The sequence below is a fragment of the Lepidochelys olivacea genome (assembly GCF_965140295.1).
Source record: "Lepidochelys olivacea isolate rLepOli2 genome assembly, chromosome: 9".
NCBI classification, from domain to species: domain Eukaryota; kingdom Metazoa; phylum Chordata; order Testudines; family Cheloniidae; genus Lepidochelys; species Lepidochelys olivacea.
In genome coordinates, this window is record NC_140419.1 from 103,208,371 (window position 1) to 103,233,758 (window position 25,388).

The 25,388-nt window shown below is 57.9% G+C and overlaps 1 protein-coding gene across 10 annotated transcripts in view; it reads left to right on the forward strand.

The window, feature by feature from the left end:
• Positions 1-25,388, forward strand: part of NLGN3 (neuroligin 3) — a 133,338-nt gene that overhangs the window by 98,547 nt on the left and 9,403 nt on the right. For 8 of the 10 annotated variants that reach the window (XM_084639119.1, XM_084639117.1, XM_084639120.1 and 5 more), the window contains 2 exons: positions 11,264-12,053; positions 16,349-20,505. In XM_084639119.1, coding sequence (XP_084495245.1) covers positions 11,264-12,053; positions 16,349-17,189 — 1,631 coding nt within the window. In that variant the 3' untranslated portion in view covers positions 17,190-20,505. Of the gene's footprint in view, positions 1-11,263; positions 12,054-16,348; positions 20,506-22,025; positions 22,147-23,865; positions 23,980-25,388 lie in introns of those variants that run through there. The other 2 variants (XR_014712976.1, XR_014712977.1) reach the window with 2 other exon arrangements.

The window sequence follows — 25,388 nt, forward strand, 5'->3', positions numbered from 1 at the left end:
TGGGTATCTGGGTGAGGGCGGGGATATGGTGGGATCGGGTACAGGGGTGCGTGTATCTGGGTGAGGGCGGGGATATGGTGGGGTGGCTATCTGGGGCAGGGTCTTGTTTGAGTGGGGTACAGGGGGTGGGCATGTGCCAGTGACTCTCCGAGGTGCGTCGCTGGCTCTCCAGAGGGACTACGGTCCCACTTGTGCGGGTGCGGGAGCTGGTCCCTCCCTCAGCGTTGCCGTGTTCTGACGGGGGGATGAAGCTGCTGTGCTGCCCTCTTGGTTCCCTCTCCCATGCTGCCAGTGAGGGGCCCTGCGCGTTTGTTCATGCGGTGCTCGTTTGAGACTCGGAGATGTCTCCAAAGCTGTGCTCGCTTCCGCGGCAACGTCCTCCGGGCTGTTCTTCCCAGGCCGCCTATCACCCCAGCTTTAGCCTGAGTGAGTCCCAAACGGCAGGGTGCCAGCACCTAGTGCCCTAGGGCTCGTGTAGCTCCTTCTGGGTGGGTGCTGAGATGTGCCTTGCTGGGCTCCATTGAGCCCTGCGGCAGAAGCAAGGGGGTGTGTGATGGGGGTGAAGGTGGATGAGAGGGCAGTGCCAGCCAGCCCTCGGGAGGGGCAGGAGCAGGCCTGCATACACGGTACAGGTGAAGGGTAGATTCTCAAAGAACTGGGTGCTGAGTTCCAGTCGCGGGTGCTCAGTGCCACCCAGCAGATTTGGCTCCCTAGGCATTGGGGTCCCACCCTGAGAATCTGCTGGTAGAGGAAGCTCAGCAGCTGCCTGCCTCTGATGGACCCTAGACAGATGGGTCCTTTAGAATAATGGACCATGGGATCAGTTTAGCATAAGGAAAGAAAGGATCAGAGAGACAGGGCACAAAGCCCCAGAGAGTGCAGGCCAGCCATCACATCTTGCCACAATATACCCTCTCCTCCCCCTGGGAGCGGTGCTTGCTCTTGCTCTACGCAGCCCCGGGGATCATCAGGAGGGATGTTCATGAGCACGCAGTGTGGGGATTCGGAGAGCCAGACTGGCCCCTAGAACCAGCGCTGCCAAAGGGTGGCCCTTTAGCACTGGATGTGCGGGAAGTTTGCCAGCCCAGCTGCAGCAAAGGCAGGAAAGCTTCTGGCTCACTCAGTCAGTTTCGTGATGCATTAGCGGGGTCAGATTCCTTCACGCCGAGGAGATTCCACTTGGGTGCAGGGGGCCGTAGTGCCCAGCGGGGCTCTTGCTGATGGACATGCACTGTGCAGGCCCTAGGTAATCTCCGGATCAGAGGCCAGGGAGAGTGTCACTGGCCTCTGCAGCTGGGAGCCAGGCTTGTGTCTCCCGAGAGGTGTTTCCTTTTGTATCCTGGAGCAGGGTGAAAAGGAGGGACCAATCCCTATTCAGCCAAGTGCCCTGCCCACCCCGCTGCTCTCCAGTAGACCTTTCCAATCCCACCTCTATGCACACCAGATGTGCACATCCTTGCAGCCAGCACTCCAGGGCACGGGCAAGCCACCATGCTCCTCCCAGGGGTTAGCCCTCTGCAGGTCCCCAGGGCTGGGTTTGGCCTAGTGTGACTCTGATGCATACAGTTGTCTTCTGGGCTCTGTCACCTGCTGCCTATGCAGCGGTGCCCCAGGGGCTCCTCCCCCGTCCCTGAGAGGCTTGCACCAAGACAGAGCTTGAGCCACTCTCTGAGCGTGTTACCAGACCCTGGGTACTGAATCTCCTTTGCCTTTCAGGCGCTGGCTGCGCACAGAACTGCTTGGGTCTGAGTTTTGTTTGTGGTGACAGACCTTTCTGAGGAGGGAGGGTCTGGCTGAGTAAGTGGGTTCCTACCCAGTGGGTGCAGGGGGACAAGAATGGATGTGGAGGGTGTTCAGTTGTGCAGCTCAGATGGGGTGGTGAAAGGCTACTGGCTCAGGCATCTTCCTTCATCATGTGTTGGCAGCTCTGTGAGCTCTTCGTGCACTCAGGGCAGGGGTCCCAGCCTCAGCCCAGGGCCTAGTGACCAGGCTTTGAAGCCCCCTGTTGAAAGGCCTCCATTTGGTTGGATATGGCTGTAGCCCTGGTGAAACGAGGCAGCTTCAGGCTCTGGTGGCTGGCTTCCCAAAGGATACGTATGATGGTGCTGTGGACTCTGCCCCTCCTACCCCCGCACCATTCTGCACAAGCTGGAGTGGAAGAGGTTATATCAGAACATGAACACCCTTTGCCCGTCCAGCCTGCATGCAATGTTGGTACTGTGGCTGAGCTGTGCCCTAGATCCAGCAGCTGCCTTGCTGTGTGTCTCACTCCCCTCCTTAGGTCACCCGGACGCAGGTGTGCCTAGGGCATGGGTGTCATGTTTGCTGGCCTCAGGTCCATTTTTGTTCAGGAAATTTGCAGGTCTACCAAGCGAAGTTCTCTGCAGACTTTCTCGAAGATCTGCTGCTGGAGCAGCCCTGCACTCCTGCTGTGAGCTTGTACAAAGGGGCCTGGGTTCAAAATGAGGTGAAGGCCAGAGCCTGCATGCTTCCTGCTGCCCTGGCACAGTCCCCACGTGGGACATGGCACCTCCCAGGGCACCTCCTGCTATGGGCTGTCATGTCTGGGAAGTGCTCCTCTTTGGGACGGGCCTTGGTTTCCTCTGATAACCTCTCGTCTCAAGAGGTGTGTGCTCTGCACCCCTCACTGTACAGGTGAGCGCTGCCTCCTGGTGTGTGTCCCTAGGGCTGGACCCAGCTTTCTCCCTCTGCTGGGCCAGTTCTTTCCCTGTGCAGCCATCCCAAGAACGGACTCTACCCGGGCACGCACCTCTGGAAAGGCGATGACAGCCAGCTGCCTGGCTCTGTTCAGCCCTGCTCCACAAGGCTGCAGATGGACGTTATTTCTTATGGCACCTGAAGCATTTATGAGTGTCTGCACGAGGAAAGACGGCGGGGTTCGCGCCTTCACTCAGCACAGTGACTCCTAGCGTGGGCGAGGCAGCTGCAATGTCCCTGTGTGTGATCTGGTTGGGGAAAACCCTAGGCTGCCCCTGCTGGAGCTGCTACATGGAAAAGCCATGTCTTCCTCCTCTGGATGCCGGCAGGGAGTGTTTAAGCGGGGGTGGGGTTTGCATCCTGGGTGTACGAAGGCAGCAGGTGTGTTCATGTGTATTCCCAGAAGTGTGTGCATGCATGCAACTGTCTCTGCATGTGTACAACATCTGTGGAGGTGCAGGTTTGTGGAGAGGAGGGGTTCTCATCTAGGGGTACATGTACCCCTGGGGGTACACAGAGCTCTGCCAGGGGTGCATCAGCTCACCTAGGTATTTGCCTACTTGTACAACAGGTGACATAAAAAGCACTCGTGAAGTCAGTACAACCTAAAATTTCGTACAGACAATGACTTGTTTGTACTGCTCTATATACTGATACACTGAAAAATAAGTACAAGATTTATATCCCAATTGATGTATTCTATAATTATAGGGTAAAAATGAGAAATTCAACAATTTTCCAATAAGACTATGCTGTGACACTTTTGTATGTTTGTAAGCAAGTAGTTTTCACGTGAGGTGAAACTTGGGGTACGCAAGAAAAATCCAACTCCTGAAAGGGGCACAGCAGTCTGGGAAGGTTGAGAGCTACTGGTGTACAGAGTAGGCGGGTGCCTCCCTGCAGGAGACTGTGTGCATGCTATTGGACATACAGTCAGGTGTCAGTGTGTATATATTGGTGCAAATCTGCTTGTAGGAGCAGGTGTGTGTTCCTAGTGCATGTGCACACACGTGTAGGAGCAGGTGTGTAATGTGTGTGCAGGGTATGGATTTCCCTGGAGCTGGTGAATGTCAGTGGGAGGGGGAATGGCTTTCTCTGCACCTCAGGAGGGCGAGGAGCCGGTGGGCGTGAGTGGGCGTGTGCGCACACTCAGCAGCGTGCAGGCTGGCTCTCTCCGTCGCAGGAATGCTGCAGGGGCAGGCTGGTGACGGGCTATGAGGGCGGGGTCGCGCTCTGTGCAGAGATCATTTTTGGCGGGGCAGATCCACTGCTGTAGCGCTTCGGGTTTTTTCCTAGCGAAACAGTTACACCTGCTTGGAATGCTGATGATCTGCTCATCTGCCCTGATGGTGCCCGGCCAGCTCCTCCCCGTTCATTCCCCTGGGCTTCCCAGAGCCTGCACATGCCCAGTGGGCCAGCACCCGCCGCAGTGCTGGAGGAGGGGAGTTGTTTACCTGGAGAAAGATGGCAGGGGGCTGCCTCGGTCACTGGCTGTGGGGCCCTGGACTGCAGCTGCCAGCTCTCTGCCCCGGACATGGCGTTCGGCCTGCATCTGCTCCTGTCCCTGCCACACGGCAATCCATCGGAGCAGCAGGCCGGCCAGCGGCCCAGGAGGGATGGAAACCTCAGCAGCAGCTGGGGTTACTGAAGGTCGCTTGCTTTGCTTGGTAATCAGAGTAAAATCCCAGCGTGGACGAGAGGAGAGAGCCCCGAAGGGGAAGTAACTGCCTGAGAGGCTGCAGAGCAGAGCCCCGCTCCGAGCCCTGCCTTTCCTCTCCCCCTGCAGGAGCCCCACCTGTGCCAGGAATCCTGGGCTCGGCTCTGAGGGGACAGTCTACACTGCAGTAAAAGACAGGCGGTCTGGCCACGGCTGGCCTGGGTCAGCTGACCCAGGGTCCTGGGGCTAAACATTGCAGTATAGATGTTTGGGCTCGCCTGCTGCAGCCTGGGTTCTGGGACATGTGGTCAGGCCATCCCCCACACAGGGGAGCCAAGGCAGCCACCCTGGGGCCGCAGTATGTGGGTGCAGAGCCCAGCGGTGTGTACGAGGATGCCCCAGGGAACCGTGCTGGCCCTGGAGCACTGGTGCTCCTGCTGCCATTGGTCTTTGTATGTGTGATCAGGGCCCTTGGGCTGGGCGCGGCACTAACAATAACCCTGCCCCAGAGACTCTGGGGCAAGACATGGCAGCAGGGTGGGGGGAGAGGAGGGGCCACGTGGGGCTGGGCTTCAAAGATCAGAGCTGGAAAGATCAGGTGGGTATAGGCTTCCTAGGTTTTACTTTAATAAGATAAGTGATCAAGAGCTGTTAATGAATCACTAATTAGTGCATCCTCTCCCAGCATTGTGAAAGGCAGAAAGGGACATGTGCTGTACCAGGCTGCCCTGGGGAAAGCACCCCCCAATGTAATACATTGAAATCAAAGTGGATTCCTTGCCAGGAAACAAACCACCAGCACTGTCTTTACCCAGCAGACACTCATTAACAAGCAGGAGGGTAATTGCTGCTGCATAGATTTTAAAACCGCTCCCAACCCCGTCTGGCAGCCAGAACCTTAAAGCTGCCGCAAACAAGAGTGGCTGAGAAAATAGACGGCAGCTATCCCAGGCAGCCATGCAGGCAGAGGAGTAAAACACCCTGTCCTCTGCACCATACACATCAGTCAGGGACCCGAGAGTCCCCCTGGAACAGCCCCCACAGCCTGGGAGCCCCACCCCATCCCCCCAGCACCAAGATAAAGAGCCTGCATCACCCACACGAGGGTTACACCTCCTGGAAACAACAGCCTGAGAGTTCAGAACTAGGGTCTGTCTATACTACAGGGGCAAAATCACGGTACTGCAAGCGTGCTGCTGTAGCGCTGAAGTGTAGATGCTTCCTACAGCGCCAGAGGGGGGTTTCTGTCAGTGTAGGTAACCCACCTCTGGGTGATGGAAAAAACCTTCCGTCAACCTCGCCGCATCTCCACAGGGGCACTAGGTCGCCCTAACCCACAGCACTCAGCGTGACATTATCACAGCTCGGAGCAGCAGAGCTAGGTTGGCATCATTTTCAAAGTGCAGCCCAAGCCCTAGTGTTTTGAGGGCAGCAGCTCGCCAGGGCCTGGCCAATGCACGACAGCTCCCAAGATGGATGTGGCATGGGGAGGGGCTAGCAGGCACTGCCCACATACTTCTGGGGTGGTTTCATTTTGTCTTCAATAATGTAAATTCTCCTGTCCTACCGCTCCCTGTGCTCCACCCCCTCTCCAGCCCCAGCCCCTGACACCCTCCTGCCAAGGAAAGACAGTTACTGCTGAGATGTATCAGAGTAGCTCACGAAAGCTTATGCTCTAATAAATTGGTTAGTCTCTAAGGTGCCACAAGTCCTCCTTTTCTTTTTGCGAATACAGACTAACACGGCTGCTACTCTGAAACCAGTAACAGCCGTGTTAGTCTGTATTCGCAAAAAGAAAAGGAGTACTTGTGGCACCTTAGAGACTAACCAATTTATTTGAGCATGAGCTTTCGTGAGCTACAGCTCACTTCATCAGATGCATATCGTGGAAACTGCAGCAGACTTTATATATACACAGAGAATATGAAACAATACCTCCTCCCACCCCACTGTCCTGCTGGAAATAGCTTATCTAAAGTGATCATCAGGTGGGCCATTTCCAGCCCAAATCCAGGTTTTCTCACCCTCCACCCCCCCACACAAATTCACTCTCCTGCTGGTGATAGCCCATCCAAAGTGACAACTCTTTACACAATGTGCATGACAATCAAGTTGGGCTATTTCCTGCACAAATCCAGGTTCTCACATCCCCCCCACCCCCATACACACACAAACTCACTCTCCTGCTGGTAATAGCTCATCCAAACTGACCACTCTTCAAGTTTAAATCCAAGTTAAACCAGAACATCAGGGGGTGGGGGGGTAGGAAAAAACAAGAGGAAACAGGCTACCCTGCATAATGACTTAGCCACTCCAAGTCTCTATTTAAGCCTAAATTAATAGTATCCAATTTGCAAATGAATTCCAATTCAGCAGTTTCTCGCTGGAGTCTGGATTTGAAGTTTTTTTGTTTTAAGATAGCGACCTTCATGTCTGTGATTGCGTGACCAGAGAGATTGAAGTGTTCTCCGACTGGTTTATGAATGTTATAATTCTTGACATCTGATTTGTGTCCATTTATTCTTTTACGTAGAGACTGTCCAGTTTGACCAATGTACATGGCAGAGGGGCATTGCTGGCACATGATGGCATATATCACATTGGTGGATGTGCAGGTGAACGAGCCTCTGATAGTGTGGCTGATGTTATTAGGCCCTGTGATGGTGTCCCCTGAATAGATGTGTGGGCACAATTGGCAACGGGCTTTGTTGCAAGGATAAGTTCCTGGGTTAGTGGTTCTGTTGTGTGGTATGTGGTTGTTGGTGAGTATTTGCTTCAGGTTGCGGGGCTGTCTGTAGGCAAGGACTGGCCCTCCACATACAATCCCTTGGGGGCCTCGAGCTGGCTTTACAAGGGGAAGCTCCGTGGACCTCTAAGCTATAAAGAAACCATGAGTTTGAGCCAGCCCTCCAGAGAAGTACAGCTGAAAACATTCAACAGCACAAGCCCACTGCTTCCGCTTTATGGGAGTGAACAGCCAGTAACGCTGACTGGCACAGTCCCCTGGCAACCCATGAACCAACCTCCTGTGTGCCCAGGGCCTCCAGCACCAACAGCCGCTGAGCAGAACCAGGCTGGTTCCCCTGCAAAGAAACCCTCTGTGTGCCCAAGGGCTCCAGTGCTGATAGCCACTGAGCACCGGGGTGGTTCCCCTGCCCACTGATGTATAGAAAACAATATTCAACTTCTGGCACCAAGTCATCTGAAGCAGTAAATGCTCCCTGCCCTGCAAAGCACGAGAAGGTCAGAAGCTCAACCAAGTCAACCCCAGTGCCCACATGTGCCGTTGCTCCCCAAACACCAATACATGTTTTTGTCATGCAAAACTAATCCCAGAAGTGGCAGTTCTGGTCCCCCTGCCCAGAGCAATTGCGTGCCTAGGCCCCTCCTAACTCTGCGTGTGGACCCTGAAAGCCAGCTGGTCACTAACCAGATGGGGCACGGTGTACCCCTGCAGATGCCACACGTGGGGGAAAGCCCAGCCCTATTCCATTGGGATGTGGTTAAGAGTCCTGGCAAGCAGTCCCTTGCTCTGAGGCTCTGGACACCCTCGTCTCCACTTATTCAGACTTTTCTTTCTGTAATTTAAAAAACCCAAAGAAATTCCAAGAAAACCTGTTGCTGTTTGCCACCGTGAAGCTCCCGCCATCGGCAGTGTCTGCTGAGCTGGGCACTAGCCCAGGCTGCCCTGCTGAGTGAGTTCTCACCGCCCAGGCTCTTGGGACCTGTTGAGATCTGCTCCCACAATGTAAACTGCTGCGTGCCAGAATGCTGCATGTGCTTGTGAGCCTTGGGGAGGATGGCAAAATACTGTGGGCGGCATGCTGTCTGAGTTCCCATTCAGCAAACGGTAGGCCACAGGGACTGTGGTTCATTCATGTGGCTGAGGGTGGGGAGGGGCATGGTGCGTAGGGGAGGGAAGCCGGCTCTGGTCTCAGACCGGCCTCTGTTGGCCCAAAGGACATTTTGACTATTTTCCTTGTAAATTTGCTCTCCCTGTGTAGGGGCTGCAGCCCACCTGTGACTGCAGCACTTGCCGGTGTAACTGCACTAACATGGCTAAACAGAGCAGTGAGGGTGCAGGAGCTACAGACCCTGGCATTGCGTCTTCACTCTTATTGTTACCTCTGCTGCAATGGCAGCTGGGATTGCCGCGTAGCCCCCCGGGGCTGGAGCCTGCCCCCTCTCAGTGCAGGGGGAGGCACAGCAGGAACGGAGGAATTGGTAGCATTCCGTATACGGCAGCTCAGTATCCTGGGCGCGGGGTTGCCCCTGGGCACTGGCTGTAGAGTGGAGCTTTTCAAACCAGGAGGGAGCACGTCAGAAAACACATTTACACATTAAAATCCTCAGCGTTCGCAAGGAAAGTGTTTCCACAGCCAGGAGGGAGTTGCAGCAACAGGTGAATCTCTGCCCAGGCAAGAACGCAGGAAGGCAAGAGAGAACCTAGTCGGGCTAAAAGGCAAACCAGGAATCCAGCCCAGACGGGGTCAAGAGGTAGGAGCGTAAACGAGGGCAGAGGAATGGTGGACATTAGAAGGCTAAGGGCTTGTCTGCACACACAGATGCCTACGCTGCACGTGTCCAGTGTAAGCAGTACAGCCTTGTCCTGGGATAGCTGTTCCTGGATGGGCAGGGGATGAGCTGCCTGTGGCATGTTCGCTACCTGGCTAACTGAGCCACCCTTGGGAGCGTGCTGGTAGAAGTATGTTGTTAAAAAGTTACTTCCCCCCCACCATTATATTGGCACAAAAATCTGTGTGTACAGGGTTGTGAAGCACAAATAGAAAGAAAAACAAATCTCTTTTCTGAGCGCATACAATCAGGAGCCTGCAAGAGACTCTGGGGCTGCTGGAGCAGCAGAGAACAAGGTGAAGATTGGGGGTGGCATGGGTAAGGATGGTCACAGTGCCTTTACACATACCCATGCTCCTGGATGGGCATCGTGGACCTGGTACCCTCCAGCGTCCAGCCTCAGCCAGAGCTCAGACTGGCTGGGGCTGGGAAGCAGCTTCCTCCAACACTAGCTATAGAAGGGCTTCTGCGCTGGAGCTAGGGAACAAGTGTCAAGGGATCACAGCCCCTTGCCCCCTTCCCTTTGTGCCGAATGGAGGGCGTGCTGGCTAAGTCCTAGCTAGGTGGGGGCAGGCCTGCTATGGAAAAGGCCAAGACTAGCAGCCGCCGGTAGTGTCAGAGTCTGGCACCTGGGCAAGCGGGGCCCCTGGGCCAATCCCAGGTGGGAATCCCGGTCTCCAAAGGGTCCCCTGTAGTCCAAGCAGCCCTGCTCCCTCCTGCTGCTCCCAGTAGGACCCCTGGCCGGGGAGCTGAGCTGGACAGTTCCCTGGTGCCACACAGAAGGTATGCTGGCCCAGGGAGGTTAATGGTAGTTGGTAGGACAGGTGTCAGGAAGCTGCCATGTCACCTTAGTCCTGTTGCCATTGCGCTGCTGGCAGGTGCCATGACAGAGTTGGGTTGGCAGCATAGGGGACACAGCAAGATCCCCGTTGGGCCAGGTCCCAGAGGGGCTGAGCTCTCAGCTCCCCCAGGGCTCTCGTGGCCTGAGCAGGCAGAGGAGCAGAGAGCCCCAGGGTGTGCACTCCAAGACCCGTCTCCTCCCATCTCAGCCCCCGCAGGCTCCATTTCCTGGGAGCCCTTTGTATTCTGAGCACAAGTTCCATTGATGTGGAGCTGGAGTTTGGCCATGCATTCCACTGCCTTTGTGGCCCTGCTTTCCAGGGCAAGAGTCCACTCCCTCCTGTGTTCCCTCCAGCAGAAAGGCCTCCTTTGTGTCCTGCGAGGCCTGCATTGGCAGCCAGCTGGGCCCAGCTGGGCAGGAAGTATGTCGTGGGGGACGGGGGGAGAGTGATGGTACCCAGAGGGAGCAGCTGAATGGGACATGCAGGGTTAAGCTGCCCTAGCACAGGCTTAGCTCTGCCAGCTACCAACACTGTGAAGGGTCATGCCAGGGCAGAGCAGCTGGAGGGATTCTCTGGTGCCATCACGAGCTCTATTCAAGACAGGTGGGCGGGAGGCTGCTGGACAGCAGCAGGGCAGGAGCATCACCCCCTTCCAGGGCATAGCAGCTCTGTTTTCTGCTCTGCCTGTAGGCCCCGTGGGGCCAGGCCCCAGCTGTGTAGCACTGAGCAGGCTGCTGCTGCAGGCCGCAGGCATGGTCCCACTGTACCTTGCATGCCTGCAGCTCTGTACTCCTGCTGCTTTGAAGGGAAGTGCTACAAACGCAGGCGGAGACAGTGAGACGTGTGTCTGTGCCCAGCCCCCCAGGGAGCTCTGCCCCCTGCTGCAGCTTGTCTGGCTGTGCTAAGCGGAATTGGTGAGGTGCACGTTTCCCCTCTGCAGCGAGTTACTCTCTTAGCTGCTTGTATAAACTCAGCCTGTTGCAGAGGAGACACTGACTGTGTTTTACAGCACCTAGCGCAGTGGGCCTGGGACCAAAATCACTGGCAGCGCTGTAATTGTCTCAGGCACGGGGGGCGGACAGACCAAACCCATGACTTAGACTTTTGAGAAGTTCCTGTGATTGTTGGGGCCTGGGGGACGCTGCATTAGATGTAGCCCTGAGGCAAGCTGCCCATGGGGCTCTGCATTAGAGAGCCTTTAGGTGCCCATCAGTCAGACTCACATCTCACTCTTGCCGCACCAAGAGAAGGAGAGCAGGAAGAGGCCTGCAGGCAATGTCCCATGCCCCCCAGGGTCCAGTCCTGCATCATCAAGGGCCTCTCCTGAAGCTATGGCCCCTGCTTCTATCCCCCCATGTGAGATGATTGTGTGTTTGGGGGCTCCTACACAGAGGAGCTGGTTAGCCCCTTCTGTGCTGTGCCTAGAGTGCCCCTGCCATGAGCTGCCATTCATGCTCCTCTTTGCCTGCAGGTCTCTTCCAAAGAGCCATCATCCAGAGCGGCTCTGCCCTCTCCAGCTGGGCAGTCAACTACCAGCCTGTGAAGTATACCAGCCTGCTGGCCGACAAGGTGGGCTGCAACGTGCTGGACACTGTGGACATGGTGGATTGTCTGCGACAGAAGAGTGCCAAGGAGCTGGTGGAGCAAGATATCCAGCCAGCCCGCTACCACGTGGCCTTCGGGCCCGTCATCGATGGAGATGTCATCCCGGATGACCCTGAGATCCTGATGGAGCAGGGCGAGTTCCTGAACTATGACATCATGCTGGGGGTGAACCAGGGTGAGGGGCTGAAGTTTGTGGAGGGCGTGGTGGATCCTGAGGATGGTGTCTCAGGCAGTGACTTTGACTACTCTGTCTCCAACTTTGTGGATAACCTGTATGGCTACCCAGAGGGGAAGGACACTTTGCGGGAGACCATCAAGTTCATGTACACAGACTGGGCAGACAGGGACAACCCTGAGACACGCCGCAAAACCCTGGTGGCCCTGTTCACTGACCACCAGTGGGTGGAGCCGTCAGTGGTGACGGCTGACCTGCATGCCCGCTACGGGTCCCCAACCTACTTCTACGCCTTCTACCATCACTGCCAGAGCCTCATGAAGCCCGCATGGTCTGACGCGGCCCATGGAGATGAGGTGCCTTATGTCTTCGGGATCCCCATGATTGGCCCCACTGACCTCTTCCCTTGCAACTTCTCCAAAAATGACGTCATGCTCAGTGCCGTGGTGATGACGTACTGGACCAACTTCGCCAAGACTGGGTGAGGGATGCTGAGCCCTCCCTGGGCCTGTGTGTGTCTGTCCACCTCCCTGTGTATGTCTGCACACGTGCGTGTGTGCACGCCCTCCCCAGATGTGTGTATGTGCATGCTTCCTGTGAGTGGAGGGGGTGTGTGTGCGTGCGCCCTGTCCCTGGGTGTGTGTCCACAGGCACTCCCGTGTGTGCGCGTGCGCCCTGTCCCTGGGTGTGTGTCCACAGGCACTCCCGTGTGTGCGCGTGCGCCCTGTCCCTGGGTGTGTGTCCACAGGCACTCCCGTGTGTGCGCGTGCGCCCTGTCCCTGGGTGTGTGTCCACAGGCACTCCCGTGTGTGCGCGTGCGCCCTGTCCCTGGGTGTGTGTCCACAGGCACTCCCGTGTGTGCGCGTGAGCCCTGTCCCTGGGTGTGTGTCCACAGGCACTCCCGTGTGTGTGCGTGAGCCCTGTCCCTGGGTGTGTGTCCACAGGCACACCCGTGTGTGTGCGTGAGCCCTGTCCCTGGGTGTGTGTCCACAGGCACACCCGTGTGTGTGCGTGAGCCCTGTCCCTGGGTGTGTGTCCACAGGCACACCCGTGTGTGTGCGTGAGCCCTGTCCCTGGGTGTGTGTCCACAGGCACACCCGTGTGTGTGCGTGAGCCCTGTCCCTGGGTGTGTGTCCACAGGCACACCCGTGTGTGTGCGTGAGCCCTGTCCCTGGGTGTGTGTCCACAGGCACACCCGTGTGTGTGCGTGAGCCCTGTCCCTGGGTGTGTGTCCACAGGCACTCCCGTGTGTGCGCGTGCGCTCTGTTCCTGGGTGTGTCCACAGGCACTCCCGTGTGTGTGCTTGCTCCCTTTCCCTGGGTGTGTGTCCACAGGTACTCCCGTGTGTGTGCGTGCGCCCTGTCCCTGGGTGTGTGTCCACAGGCACTCCCGTGTATGTGCGTGCGCCCTGTCCCTGGGTGTGTGTCCACAGGCACTCCCGTGTGTGTGCGTGAGCCCTGTCCCTGGGTGTGTGTCCACAGGCACTCCCGTGTGTGTGCGTGAGCCCTGTCCCTGGGTGTGTGTCCACAGGCACTCCCGTGTGTGTGCGTGCGCCCTGTCCCTGGGTGTGTCCACAGGCACACCCGTGTGTGTGCGTGAGCCCTGTCCCTGGGTGTGTGTCCACAGGCACTCCCGTGTGTGTGCGTGCGCCCTGTCCCTGGGTGTGTGTCCACAGGCACTCCCGTGTGTGTGCGTGCGCCCTGTCCCTGGGTGTGTGTCCACAGGCACTCCCGTGTGTGTGCGTGCGCCCTGTCCCTGGGTGTGTGTCCACAGGCACTCCCGTGTGTGTGCGTGCGCCCCGTCCCTGGGTGTGTGTCCACAGGCACTCCCGTGTGTGTGCGTGCGCCCCGTCCCTGGGTGTGTGTCCACAGGCACTCCCGTGTGTGTGCGTGCGCCCCGTCCCTGGGTGTGTCCACAGGCACTCCCGTGTGTGTGCGTGTGCCCGTCCCTGGGTGTGTCCACAGGCACTCCCGTGTGTGTGCGTGCGTGAGCCTCACTCAGCTTTTGTGTTAGTGTGGCAGGAGAGTGTGTCTGCAGATCTTCCCTCTGTGTGTGCGTGTGTTTGCACACTCACACTCTGGGGTGCAACCCAGACTAATAAGTGTTGTGTCACCATCAGCCCCATAACCTGGGGGGGTCTCAACACGCTTTGCTGTTACAGCTCCCTCTCACAACCAGCCACCAGCGTGCAGGGCACACCCAGAGTGTTTGTGTGTGTAACGATGCTGGTTCTGGCAGGACCCAACTGAGAGTGTCAATGCAGGACAAATTGCTTAAAATAGGACAGTTACAGCCCAAGGCTGGGGTTTTTCCACCTCTAAGGCAAACCAAACCAGCCAGACAGAGAGGACTTTGGTTTTACCCTACTGGCGAACCACAAGTCACACAAGCAATTCCCTTAGACGCTCCAGTTTCCCAGTAGCCCCACCAGTGCCCCTCGTTATGGGCACAAATGGTGATGAAAACGAACACCCCAGTAAAAGAAAAAAGGTTCCCTCCATCCCAAAGGACCAAGCCCCAGACCCAGGTCAATATACAAATCAGCTCTTACCCACCAATCACGCTGTTGCCCATCCTTTAGACTCTAAAATCTAAAGGTTTATTCATAAAAGGAAGGAAATATAGATGAGAGCTAGAATTGGTTCAATGGAATCAGTGACATCCAGTAATGGCCAGCTTCTTGGTTCAGGCTTGCAGCAGTGATGGAATAAACGGCAGGTTCAAATCCAGTCTCTGGAGAACATCCCCAGCTGGGATGGGTCATTCAGTCCTTTGTTCAAAGCTTCAGTGTAGCCAAGTCCCTCCAGAGGTCAGAAGCAGGATTGAAGACCAGCTGGAGGAGCTGCAGCAGCTTTGTATAGTCTCTTGCCATGTGGTCTCTGCTTTCTGTGTCCCAAGGACAAGCTGCCCATCCCATGGCCTGGAAACACCTCAGAGTTCTGTCCCTAGGCAGGTCCCTGCACACCTGGCTGAGTCCCCAGGCGTGTCTGCCTTCTCTCAATGGGTCACTTGTGTCGCTGATGGTCCTTAATGGGCCACCCAGCAGGCTAGGCAGAGCTGACACCAACTTGTCTGGGGTGTCACCCAGAAGCACAGCAGAAATTTCAACTACAGACAGTACAGAGCCAATACTTATATCTTTAAATACAAAAATGATACATGCATACAGATAGCATAATCCTAACCAGCAAACTATAACCTTGTCTTAGACACCTTATTTGACCCCCTTTATACAAGATTTTGTGCCACTACAGACCTTGGTTGCAACAATGATCTGTACGGTCTGTACAGTCCCAGATTATGTCAATAACGTCACAGTGGGTAGCTGGAGCCCTGGTCTAGCAGCACTCATCCCCCAGCCACACTCAGCCACAGCCTTGGTTGCTACCTGTAGGGTGACCCTGACACACGGCCAGTCCTGAATTTTCTCCCAAAACGTGTCTTCTGCACCGTCCAGTTCTTTCCCGGGCAACTCAGATATTAGAGGTCCATTGCCCCTGTAAGGGGTCAGTGCACAACAGTTTGCTACTTTAATTGGCATTCAGTGTCAACACAGCACTGGATTAGGTCTGCTTAAAAACACAAACCTATTTATTTAACTACAGAGAGCTAGATTTTAAGAAAGAATACAGGTGTAAGGCAGTAACATGAGAAATGGTTACGAGAGAAATAAAGCTAAAACACTTTCCAGTAACTAAGGCTTAATGAGCTAGACATGGCCAAAGAATGGCCAGGTAACTGGTGATGGCCAATCAACTTTGATGACACCTGGCAACAGTGTCTTTGAGAAACAGGCTTACCCCCTCCCCAGACTTGTCTGGTAAACACATTTCAGTCGTAATTTCATCTTATGTTCCTGACTTTACGTAGAATGTGGCTGCACATGTCACCATTGTATTATTGACCAGTGAGTTACTAGTTTTCAAATGATACCTCATAAGGCATATTTTGTACGAAGATTATTACAGTGATGTGTAGGGTGTGAATGCAGGGGTGCATTCGGTCACACACTTCCGTGTGTGTGTTTGTGTGTGTTTATGCATGCCCTCCCTCCCTGTGTGTGCACACCCTCTCTCTGGGGCATGCGGGGCCCTACCGTATTCTGGGGCCAGGAGTCAGGCATTAGGGTGAGGATCCTGCCCTGACAGGAACTCCTCAGGGGGGCGGGCATCACTGCGGAGCCTTCTGCACAGGCAGAGCCTTGGAGGGGTGACATTTCTTGAGGCACTGCGAGGATGCTGGGAAATCCCACGAGCAGAGACATGGGTGCCATTCGGAGGGGGTTGCTAGACTGCACGGGGTTAGCGTAGCCCACTCAGCTCTGACTGGAGCAGCCTGGTGCTCAGCTGGGTCAGGCACCTACTTGCCATTCTGGAGGGCTGAATCCAACGGAGATTTCACAAGAGCCGGGATGGGGGTGGGTTTAGCTTAAGCCCACGTTACACATTCACCCCTTTCACTGTCTGCGCAGGAGTCCCCTACTACAGTCAGGTGTCCAGCTATGGCAATGAGGGGAAGCATGAGAACCGAGGTCAGAATCAAGGAGCGTTGGCGGAGCTGGGCCAGCAGGGGCTGTGGGTCAGGATTGATGAACACCAGCAAGGGCCGTTCTGCGCTGTCCGGGGCTCTAGGGCATTGGTAGGGTCTCTTCCAATGGGCAAACCAAGCCCAGGCTGGGCCCCGTCTGAGTGTGGCTCTCCCACAGAGCTCTGTGCAGCGCCCTGTCTCTACGTGCTTCTCCAGTGCCACATGGACGGTTTCTGTTGTGTTTCCCAGGGACCCCAACAAGCCTGTCCCCCAGGACACCAAGTTCATTCACACCAAGGCCAACCGTTTTGAGGAAGTGGCGTGGTCCAAGTACAACCCTCGCGACCAGCTGTACCTGCACATTGGCCTGAAGCCGAGAGTGCGAGACCACTACCGAGCCACCAAGGTGGCCTTCTGGAAGCACCTGGTGCCCCACCTGTACAACCTACACGACATGTTCCACTACACCTCGACCACCACCAAAGTGCCACCACCAGACGCCACGCAGAACTCACACATCACCCGCCGGCCCAACGGCAAAATCTGGACTACCAAGCGTCCAGCCATCTCCCCAGCTTACAACAGCGAGAACCCCAGGGAGAAGTGGAGCCCGGAGCAGGAGGCTGGGACACTGCTGATCGAGAACCCCCGGGACTACTCCACCGAGCTGAGCGTCACCATCGCTGTGGGCGCCTCCCTGCTCTTCCTCAACGTGCTGGCCTTCGCCGCACTCTACTACCGCAAGGACAAGCGCCGGCAGGACACACACCGCCAGCCCAGCCCCCAGCGCAGCGCCCCCAACGACATTGGCCACACGCCTGAGGAGGAGATCCCCTCCCTGCAGATGAACCAGGCCCATCACGAATGCGAGTCAGGGCAGGCGCACGACGCCCTGCGGCTCACCTCCCTGCCCGACTACACGCTGACCCTCCGCCGCTCCCCAGACGACATCCCTCTGATGACCCCCAACACCATCACCATGATCCCCAACTCCCTGGTGGGCCTGCAGACCCTGCACCCCTACAACACCTTTGCAGCAGGGTTCAACAGTACGGGGCTCCCGCACTCACACTCCACCACCAGGGTATAGCTCCAGGGGCTGTGCCCACCCATGCCCGCACACACCCACGCACACCGGGGACACAGGCTGGGGCTGCGGGAGCTGACGGATGCAGACTGGGCAGCACACACAGATGGACCCACCTGGCGGGGCAGGGCGGAGCAGAGCCCCAGGGCTGGCAGGACCCCTGGTGCGAGACAGATGGGCTGCTCGCCCCTCCAGCTCGCTCTTTATTTTGTTGTTCTTATTTTGTAAAGTGCTTTGACTCTCCATGTGCAGAGAGGGCTGACGCCAGGGCAGCAGAGCCCAGCCAGAGTGGTGCAGGAGAACGGACAGCAGAGCAGGTGCAGAGAGCATCACGCAGCCCTGCATGCTGCATCCCACTGGAAACCCCCATGCAGGACAGTGAGAAGGACCCGCCTGGGGAGGAGGTGATGGCGCACCTGCCCCCTGGCCTGTACATGGCACTAGAGGACTCTGCACCCCTGGGGAGGTGGTGCCTCCCGGAGCCCTCTTCCCTACTGCCCAAGTACATTGGGGACTGGCTAGGAGCTGTCCTTGGCATTCTCTTTCCATTGGACCTGTGGGGTTGATTGAAATTTGCCATTCAAAGTGCCATGGAAAAGGCTCCAGCACTCTATCAAATTGTGGTGTGAAGCAGCTGCCTTGGACCACTGGCACTGGTGGGTGGGCTCAGTGCCCGGGTTGTTGCTGGGTGGGTGGACTCAGTGTCCAGTCCGGCGCTGGGCAGGGGGGTTCGGTGCCTGGTCCAGCCCCGGGCAGGCGGGGGTTCAGTGCCTGGTCTGGCACTGGGCGGAGGAGCTCGGTGCCCGGTCTGACGCTGGGGGGTGGGGGTGAGGGCTTGGTGCTTGGTCTGGCACTGGGGGGGGCGAGGGCTCAGTGCCCAGTCTGGCAGGCCAACCCTAGGTGTGGGGGTCAGCACCTCTGCTCCTCTTGCTGCAGAGAATCTCTTTTGTGTCGGTCGTGTCTCTTTGCAGAGATGTTTTTAAGCAGATCTTTAGTTCTTTACACACTAACAGAGTCGCTGCGTTTTGTCCTTTGTAAAGATTTTAAACCAGGTGTTCTTGATATAAAGTAAAAAAGCCAGTTAGAATCTCAGCGTGTGCCACGCTGCTCCCATCAGCCAGGCCCCCGCTCGCTGCCTTCCCAAGAGAGACCATCTGTGCCATGCCACCAAACCAGCAGCCTGGGCCGGCAGGGCACGTACCCGCGGGACTGCCATGCAGCCCTCTTTTCTATTTTTGATATTTCCCCTCCCCAGTTGTTCATGTCTGTGTACTTCAGCCAAATAACTTGTGTGCTATGGCCCAAGTCAGTGATCGTCGTTCTGCGCTGCCAACAGCCATTGCCACCCGTCACACGCCTCGTCCCCACCGCACCGCCCGGCCTAGGACCCCTACCCCTTCACTGATACCTTGCTACACCGCCACCTCACTGCTAAATCCTGTTAATGCCCAATCATCCGCTGGCTACCCCACCGCCCAGCTCCACCGGCTCCTCCTCTGCCAACTCCCCCGCCCCATCCCCTGCCGGCCCCCTCCCCGCCATCCTCTGCCAACTCCCCCGTCCTCTGCCGGCCCCGCCCCCGGCCCCTGTCTGCCAGCTCCCCCACCTCCTGCCAGCCCCCTCCCACCCCATCCTCTGCCAGCTTCCCCTCCCCACCATCCTCTGCTGGCTCCCCCCCCACCCCATCCTCTGCCAGCTCCCCCACATCCCTGCCCCCGTCCTCTGCCAGCCCTGCCCCAGTCCTCTACGGCTCCCCCCCCAACACCAGTCTTCTGCCAGCTCCCCTCCCCGCAATCCTCTGCAACTCTTGATGTTTTTCACCACTGCCATTGCCATATCTTACTGCCCTCCGCCAGTCCCATTGCTGCTCCCATCCTTCGCCAGCCCTGTTGCCTGCCACGTTCTGCCTCTGTCCCTGCCTTGTGCCTCTGGCTCCACTCTGCACCTGTGGGAGCTGCTGTTGGTCAGTGCAGGGACACGGGATCAGCCAGCTGCACAGGAGAGCCCTGGCTCACCCAGCCTGGTGTGGAGAGGACTCAGGTCGTGCCGGGGGAGGGGGCCACCTACTTGGGTAGTGCAGTGAATGGTGTGGGGGGGGTCACACAGTATGTGGGGCTCAGGGTAAGTTTTATTGACATCTCAGCTCAGTCCTTGCTAGACACTTCTCTACCTCCCAGAAAGACCTCAATGTTCTAGCAGTCACCATTCAGGAGTGGCCAGGTCTGTGGGGCAGGATGGAGGGGCACTGTCAGGGCTGTGGGGGGCCCAGGGCTGGGCTAGCAGGCACATGTAGCACAGCTGGGTAAAGTTGGGGTGATATGAGTTTCTTCCATTCTCAGCACTGGAGGACTCTGCATGGGGCAGCCCCGGGGGAGCAGCCCTCGAGCCCAAACACAGCTATCGCCCTGGAGGGGGAGAGACCCATGGCTGCGTTGAACCCGGGCTGTTGGACACAAGCTGCCCTTGGCCATTCCCTCCATGCACGGGAGCAGTGAACTGTACACCATGGCTGTGCCCGAGGATGCGCCCTAGGGTGCCAAGGGGACGGGGGCCCTGGCAGAGGCACCCTGAGGCAGCGCCTGCCCACATGCGAGCTGATGCGGCATGGCTCCAGGCATCAGTGTCCGGATACAAGCGGGCTCGGGGGGTGCAGGGGTTGGGCCCCAGCCAGTGAGAGGCCAGGGGCTAACCCACTGTCCCAGCAGCTCTGCAGAGCAGGCTCAGCCTAAGGATGGGGGGCTGCAGATTCTGCGCCAATGGCTAGGCCGCTCCTGCCTCCCCCTGCATGGCTGCTGGCTGACATGGGCACGCTTCGCTCGCTCCACAGGACCAAGCCAGAGCTGCGGCCATGCGCCTCCCTTCCCCTGGATCTGCCCCCCACCCTCCCGCCACCCTTGGGCTCTGCTCTCTGCCCCTCCCCCACAGGGCCTGACTCCCACCCCAGGGCTCTGCCACCTGATCCCGCCCCCCCAGGGCCTGAGTCCTCTCCTCCCCGCAGGGCTCTGTGACCTATTTCCTCCCGCCCCATCCCAATTGGGTCAAAGGAGACCAGAGCCAGGCCAGGCCCATTGTGAGATGGTCGGCCAAGTGTGCGTTCCCCATTTCATGCCATTGAGGGCAATGTAGGGGATATCTCCCCAAAAACGGGCAGAGCAGGGCCTTGGGGCAGGGAGGGCATGTGGGGGCAGAGCAGGACACTAGGGGAGAACAGGCGATGCAGAGTCTCGGGTAGGAGGGGGGCTGTGCTGAGTGCAGAATGTATTTATACCATCACCTGCGCAGAGTAACAAACTCCAAATAAAACAAATGCTATTTTGAATAGTGTGGCATCCTGTGAGCTGTGTGGGAGGCCAGGGGAGGAGTCTCAAAGGCCAGCTGGCGGCGGGGGAGGAGGAGGCCACCAGAGTCTAGCGGGGGACAAGGCAAGATTCCCAAAGCCAGGCCAGGGACTGGGCAACCACAGCCCAGCATGGGGGTTCATTGGCATTTACCGGCCCCAGCTACACAGGCCTTGTGCCTGGTTTGCCACCAGGGGCCTGGGGGCAGCCCTCAGACAGCGCCATTGGCAGCAGATGCTGGCTTTGCATGGGAGGGCTAAGAAGGGGAGTGGGGGGGTCTGCATGGGGCGGGAGGGGAGCTCCTGAGCCATGGGGTGGCAGCTGGCTGCAGGCTGGGGCAGGGGGGTCCAGTGTCTTACACCTTGTACACTCCCCAGCCCACTCCCGCGCACCGCTGCAGCTGCTCCAGCCCCTCCAGGTCCCTTCTTGCTGCCCCAGCCTGGGTGGACCCATCCAGCAACATGCCGCAATATTCCCACTCCTCCCCCGTTCCACCACCCTGGCATCTGCCCCCCACCGCTTCCAGCAATCACGGGTGCTGGGCAAGTAGGCCTCAGGCAATTGGCCACTGGCAGCTCAGAGAAGGTGGACGGCTCGGGCAGGGTGGGTCCCTAGCCTTGGCTACACCCCAGTAGTCAGGGTCAGACCAGGCTTTGCCCAACAGGGGCAGTGTCTGTCTATGGCACTGTGCTGGCAGTTCCCAGGTGACTCCCCTACTCTGCTGAGCCCATCCCCTGTACCCTTCAGGGCAGGGCAACCCCCTCCACCATACAGCCGGGGCCTGAGCCCGAGAGGCCCAAGGGCACCCTGGGAGTCTTAGCTCAAGGCTAGTGCCCAGCCCACTGGCCCATCCATCCTCTGACAGCCCAGCTCCAAAGCCTTGCAGCGCAGCAGCCCCTAGGGCCACTGGGCAGGGCCCCACTGGTGGTGCCCCAGGCAGTGCTGAAGCTGCTAAGTGGCTTTCCCCTCTGTGCTGGGGCTCCCTGCTCACGGAGCAGCCAGGGCCAGCTGCTCTGGGGAGTCCTCTGTAAGGATGCTGGCTTGGGTGGGACCCAACTGAAAGGACCAATTCAGGACAAATTGCTTCAAGCAGGGCAGTTACAGCCCAAGGCTGGGGTTCCTTTGCACACCAAGGCAAACCAAACCAGCCAGACAGAGAGGACTTTGGTTTTACCCCACTGGCTAACCACAAGTCACACAAGCAATTCCCTTAGACGCTCCAGTTTCCCAGTAGCCCCACCAGTGCCCCTCGTTATGGGCACAAATGGTGATGAAAACAAACACCCCAGTAAAAGAAAAAAGGTTCCCTCCATCCCAAAGGACCAAGCCCCAGACCCAGGTCAATATACAAATCAGCTCTTACCCACAAATCACGCTGTTGCCCATCCTTTAGTCTCTAAAATCTAAAGGTTTATTCATAAAAGGAAGGAAATACAGATGAGAGCTAGAATTGGTTCAATGGAATCAGTGACATCCAGTAATGGCCAGCTTCTTGGTTCAGGCTTGCAGCAGTGATGGAATAAACGGCAGGTTCAAATCCAGTCTCTGGAGAACATCCCCAGCTGGGAGGGGTCCTCAGACCTTCGTTCAGCACTGCAGCGTGTAGCAAAGTTCTGCCAGAGGTAAGAAGCAGGAGTGAAGACAAAAATGGAGGAGCTGCAGCAGCCTTTTATATTCTTTCTTTTGTGGGTGGAAACCCCTTGGTTCTCCCCTGCAAAATCACAGCAAGATGGCGTCTGGAGTCACCATGGGCAAGTCACAGGTCCATGCCTGGCTCAGTTCTTTACAGGCCCATGCCATTTTTACATGTTAGTTTGAACTTTCTCAGGAAGGCTCAGATGTGGATTGGCGTCTCCCAAATTTCATAGACAGCTAAGTGTTTCTTGACTGGGCACTTGCTGAGACTGGTCCCTTCTCAAGAAGCTGACCAAATGCTTCACTGAAGCTACTTAGAAACAAAACACACAAAACACACTGGACGAAGTGAGCTGTAGCTCAGGAAAGCTCACGCTCAAATAAATGGGTTAGTCTCTAAGGTGCCACAAGTCCTCCTGTTCTTTCTGCAAATATATAACAGTGGTTGCAGCAATGATCTGTACGGTTACCGGTTACGTCAGTAACGTCACACCCTCCACGAAGGGACCTGCCAGCACCGTGCTGGCTGGGGGCCTGGCACATCTCTGGGGTGGGGGCAGGGCATGTGGCCCAGCAGCCAAGTCCCAGGCACCTCTGGGTGGCATGAGCCGCCAGAGTTCCAGCTCCCTGAGATCTCCCTGCTGCGAGCTGGCCCCACATGGGAGAACAGGACTGGCTGTTCCTATGCCCCAAATGGACCCTGGTGTTTGTGCCCCACCCCTCGCAACGAGCACTGTGAAAAGCAGGATTTGCCAGTGCCCTGCACCCTGCACCAACCAGCTGGGCTGCAGCGTCCTGCATCACGCTCTGTGCGGGGGCGGAGGCAATGGTGGGCATGCTTGCCCATCCCCCACTGGTGCTGCCCCTCCCCCGTCTCACTGCTCCCCCCCATTTATTATCCCAATCACCCTGTCTCTCCCCCACCACTCCTAGGCATCAGTCAGACAAAATCATGTGTGGCTGGGGGGGGGGGAATTGTGCCATCATGTACAGCATTAGAGTTAATTATGTTATCGCCTGCAACAACTGGGTGAGAGGGGAGTGAAAGATAATGGGGGGGGCAAATCAAGGTGGGAGAGGGGAATTGCCCTCTAGCCCCATCACAAATCACACCCCTGCGTCCCCCCCATGTCTCCCCCCACTCCCATTTGCCTCCTTCCACTGCCCCCCACTTTCTTGCCAAGCAGAAAAGCTGCTGATTTAATTTCTTTTTAATGTAATTTCGAACAGGGTTTCCATAGAAACCACTCATGGGGCCTGACTCGCCTCCAATGATTGCTCAGGCCTGGTGAGCCAGAGCTGGGGTCCTGAGCCAAGCAAGGGGCTGTGTCTCTGCCCAGGGTACACAGGCCCTTGCATGCAGGTCTCATGGGCCTACTGCTCTCCAGGGCTTTTCCTGATTTACCACGGTGCTAATGATGTGGCTGGGAGGGGCTACGGCCATCTCGGGGCATCGCGCAGCGCTGAATTTCATAGGAATGTGCTTATGCAGCCAATGCACCAAGGGAAAAAGACAGGACCCTCACCCCCCACACACACCCCAAGTCCCATCTCGGCGAGGACAGGCATGCCTTGCAGCTGTGGCATGTGGGTCCCTGGCTTCGCCCCCCTGGTCCTTCAGCACCAGGGGGCTAGAGACAGCTTGTTGGGTGTGTGGACAAGAGCAATTAGTCATTAATTGTCATTATTTCTCCTGCTGTCGCTAGCCCCAGCGCTGTGCAAGGCAGTGCCACGGCCTGCCCCAGGCCCGGCCAGGCTGCAATGCACCATGAGACCAGATGCTCTGGGGCTGGAGGGCCTGAGATGTAAGGGACGCATGGGTGAGTAACCACTGGCTAGCGGCGCAGAGCAGCCAGGCTGCACTCAGCGCCCAGCGCGGTGGGACCAGGGGCATCACGACCAAAGGGCGGAGCTAGGAACGCCTCCCTGTAAGCAGCTGTGCCAGGCTACGGCACGCACGGCTCGGCCGGGTGGGAGCCCAGCATCGGTGCCAATAGGAGCCATGGCCGGACCCACACCCCCCGGTGCTGGACTACCTGAGCCAGCCAGGCCCAGACCCCTGTGTGTGCAGGGTGTGTCACAGCATCAGGGTGTTAGCTGAGGGGAATCAGCAGGGACGGGGCAGGGGCTGGCTGCGGGGCCCCAGCGAGGGGGCGCAGGGCGGGTTTGCCATGGTCATGGGGAGCCCTGGGAATGGGGGGGGGCTGGCCCCAGGGAGGGGCGCAGGGCGGGTTTGCCATGGCTGAGGGGAGCCCCGGGAATGGCGGGGGCTGACCCCAGGGAGGGGGCACAGGCGGGGTTTGCCATGGCTGAGGGGAGCCCCAGGAATGGGAGGGGGGCTGGCCCCAGGGAGGGGCGCAGGGCGGGTTTGCCATGGCTGAGGGGAGCCCCGGGAATGTGGGGGGGCTGGCCCCAGGGAGGGGGCGCAGGGTGCTTTTGCCATGGCTGAGGGGAGCCCCGGGAATGGGAGGGACTGGGGGGGTGCAGGAGGGGTTTGCCATGGTTGAGGGGCGCCCCGGGAATGGGGGGGGCTGGCCCCAGGGAGGGGGCACAGGCGAGGTTTGCCATGGCTGAGGGGAGCCCCGGGAATGGGAGGGGGGGCTGGCCCCAGGGAGGGGCGCAGGCTGGGTTTGCCATGGTTGAGGGGCGCCCCGGGAATGGGGGGGGGCTGGCCCCAGGGAGGGGGCACAGGCAAGGTTTGCCATGGCTGAGGGGAGCCCCAGGAATGGGAGGGGGGCTGGCCCCAGGGAGGGGCACAGGCTGGGTTTGCCATGGCTGAGGGGAGCCCCAGAGACAGGCTGAGGGCCCCCCCCGGTTCGCCACAGTGGCAATCAGCACAATTGCTCCCTTTCCTTTCGCCTGGGAGGTTGGTGCCTCCCTCAGTCCTGGGGGTGGGATCAGGCCCCCGCAGGGGAGAATGGCTGAGACCTCTGCGATTAAAATAGAGCCTAACACAGACGTAGTCCTGCCCTGGGGCTCAAGGCTGCCTGGCTCAGTGGGTGTGTAAGGAAATGAGAGACATCCCCAGAGAAGGATGCGGCCACGGGTGTGCGAGGCCAGCTGAGCCCATGGACAGGCAGACGCTGGTGCTGCCGGGCAGCCTGGGTTTGAACACTGACCCCTGCGGCACCAGATTTCGCTGCTCGCTAGGGAGCCTCCTGTGCCCCGAATCTTGGCACTGGCCCCCGTGGGGGCTGGACGTCCAGCCTGGCAGAGTGTCCTGTGTGAA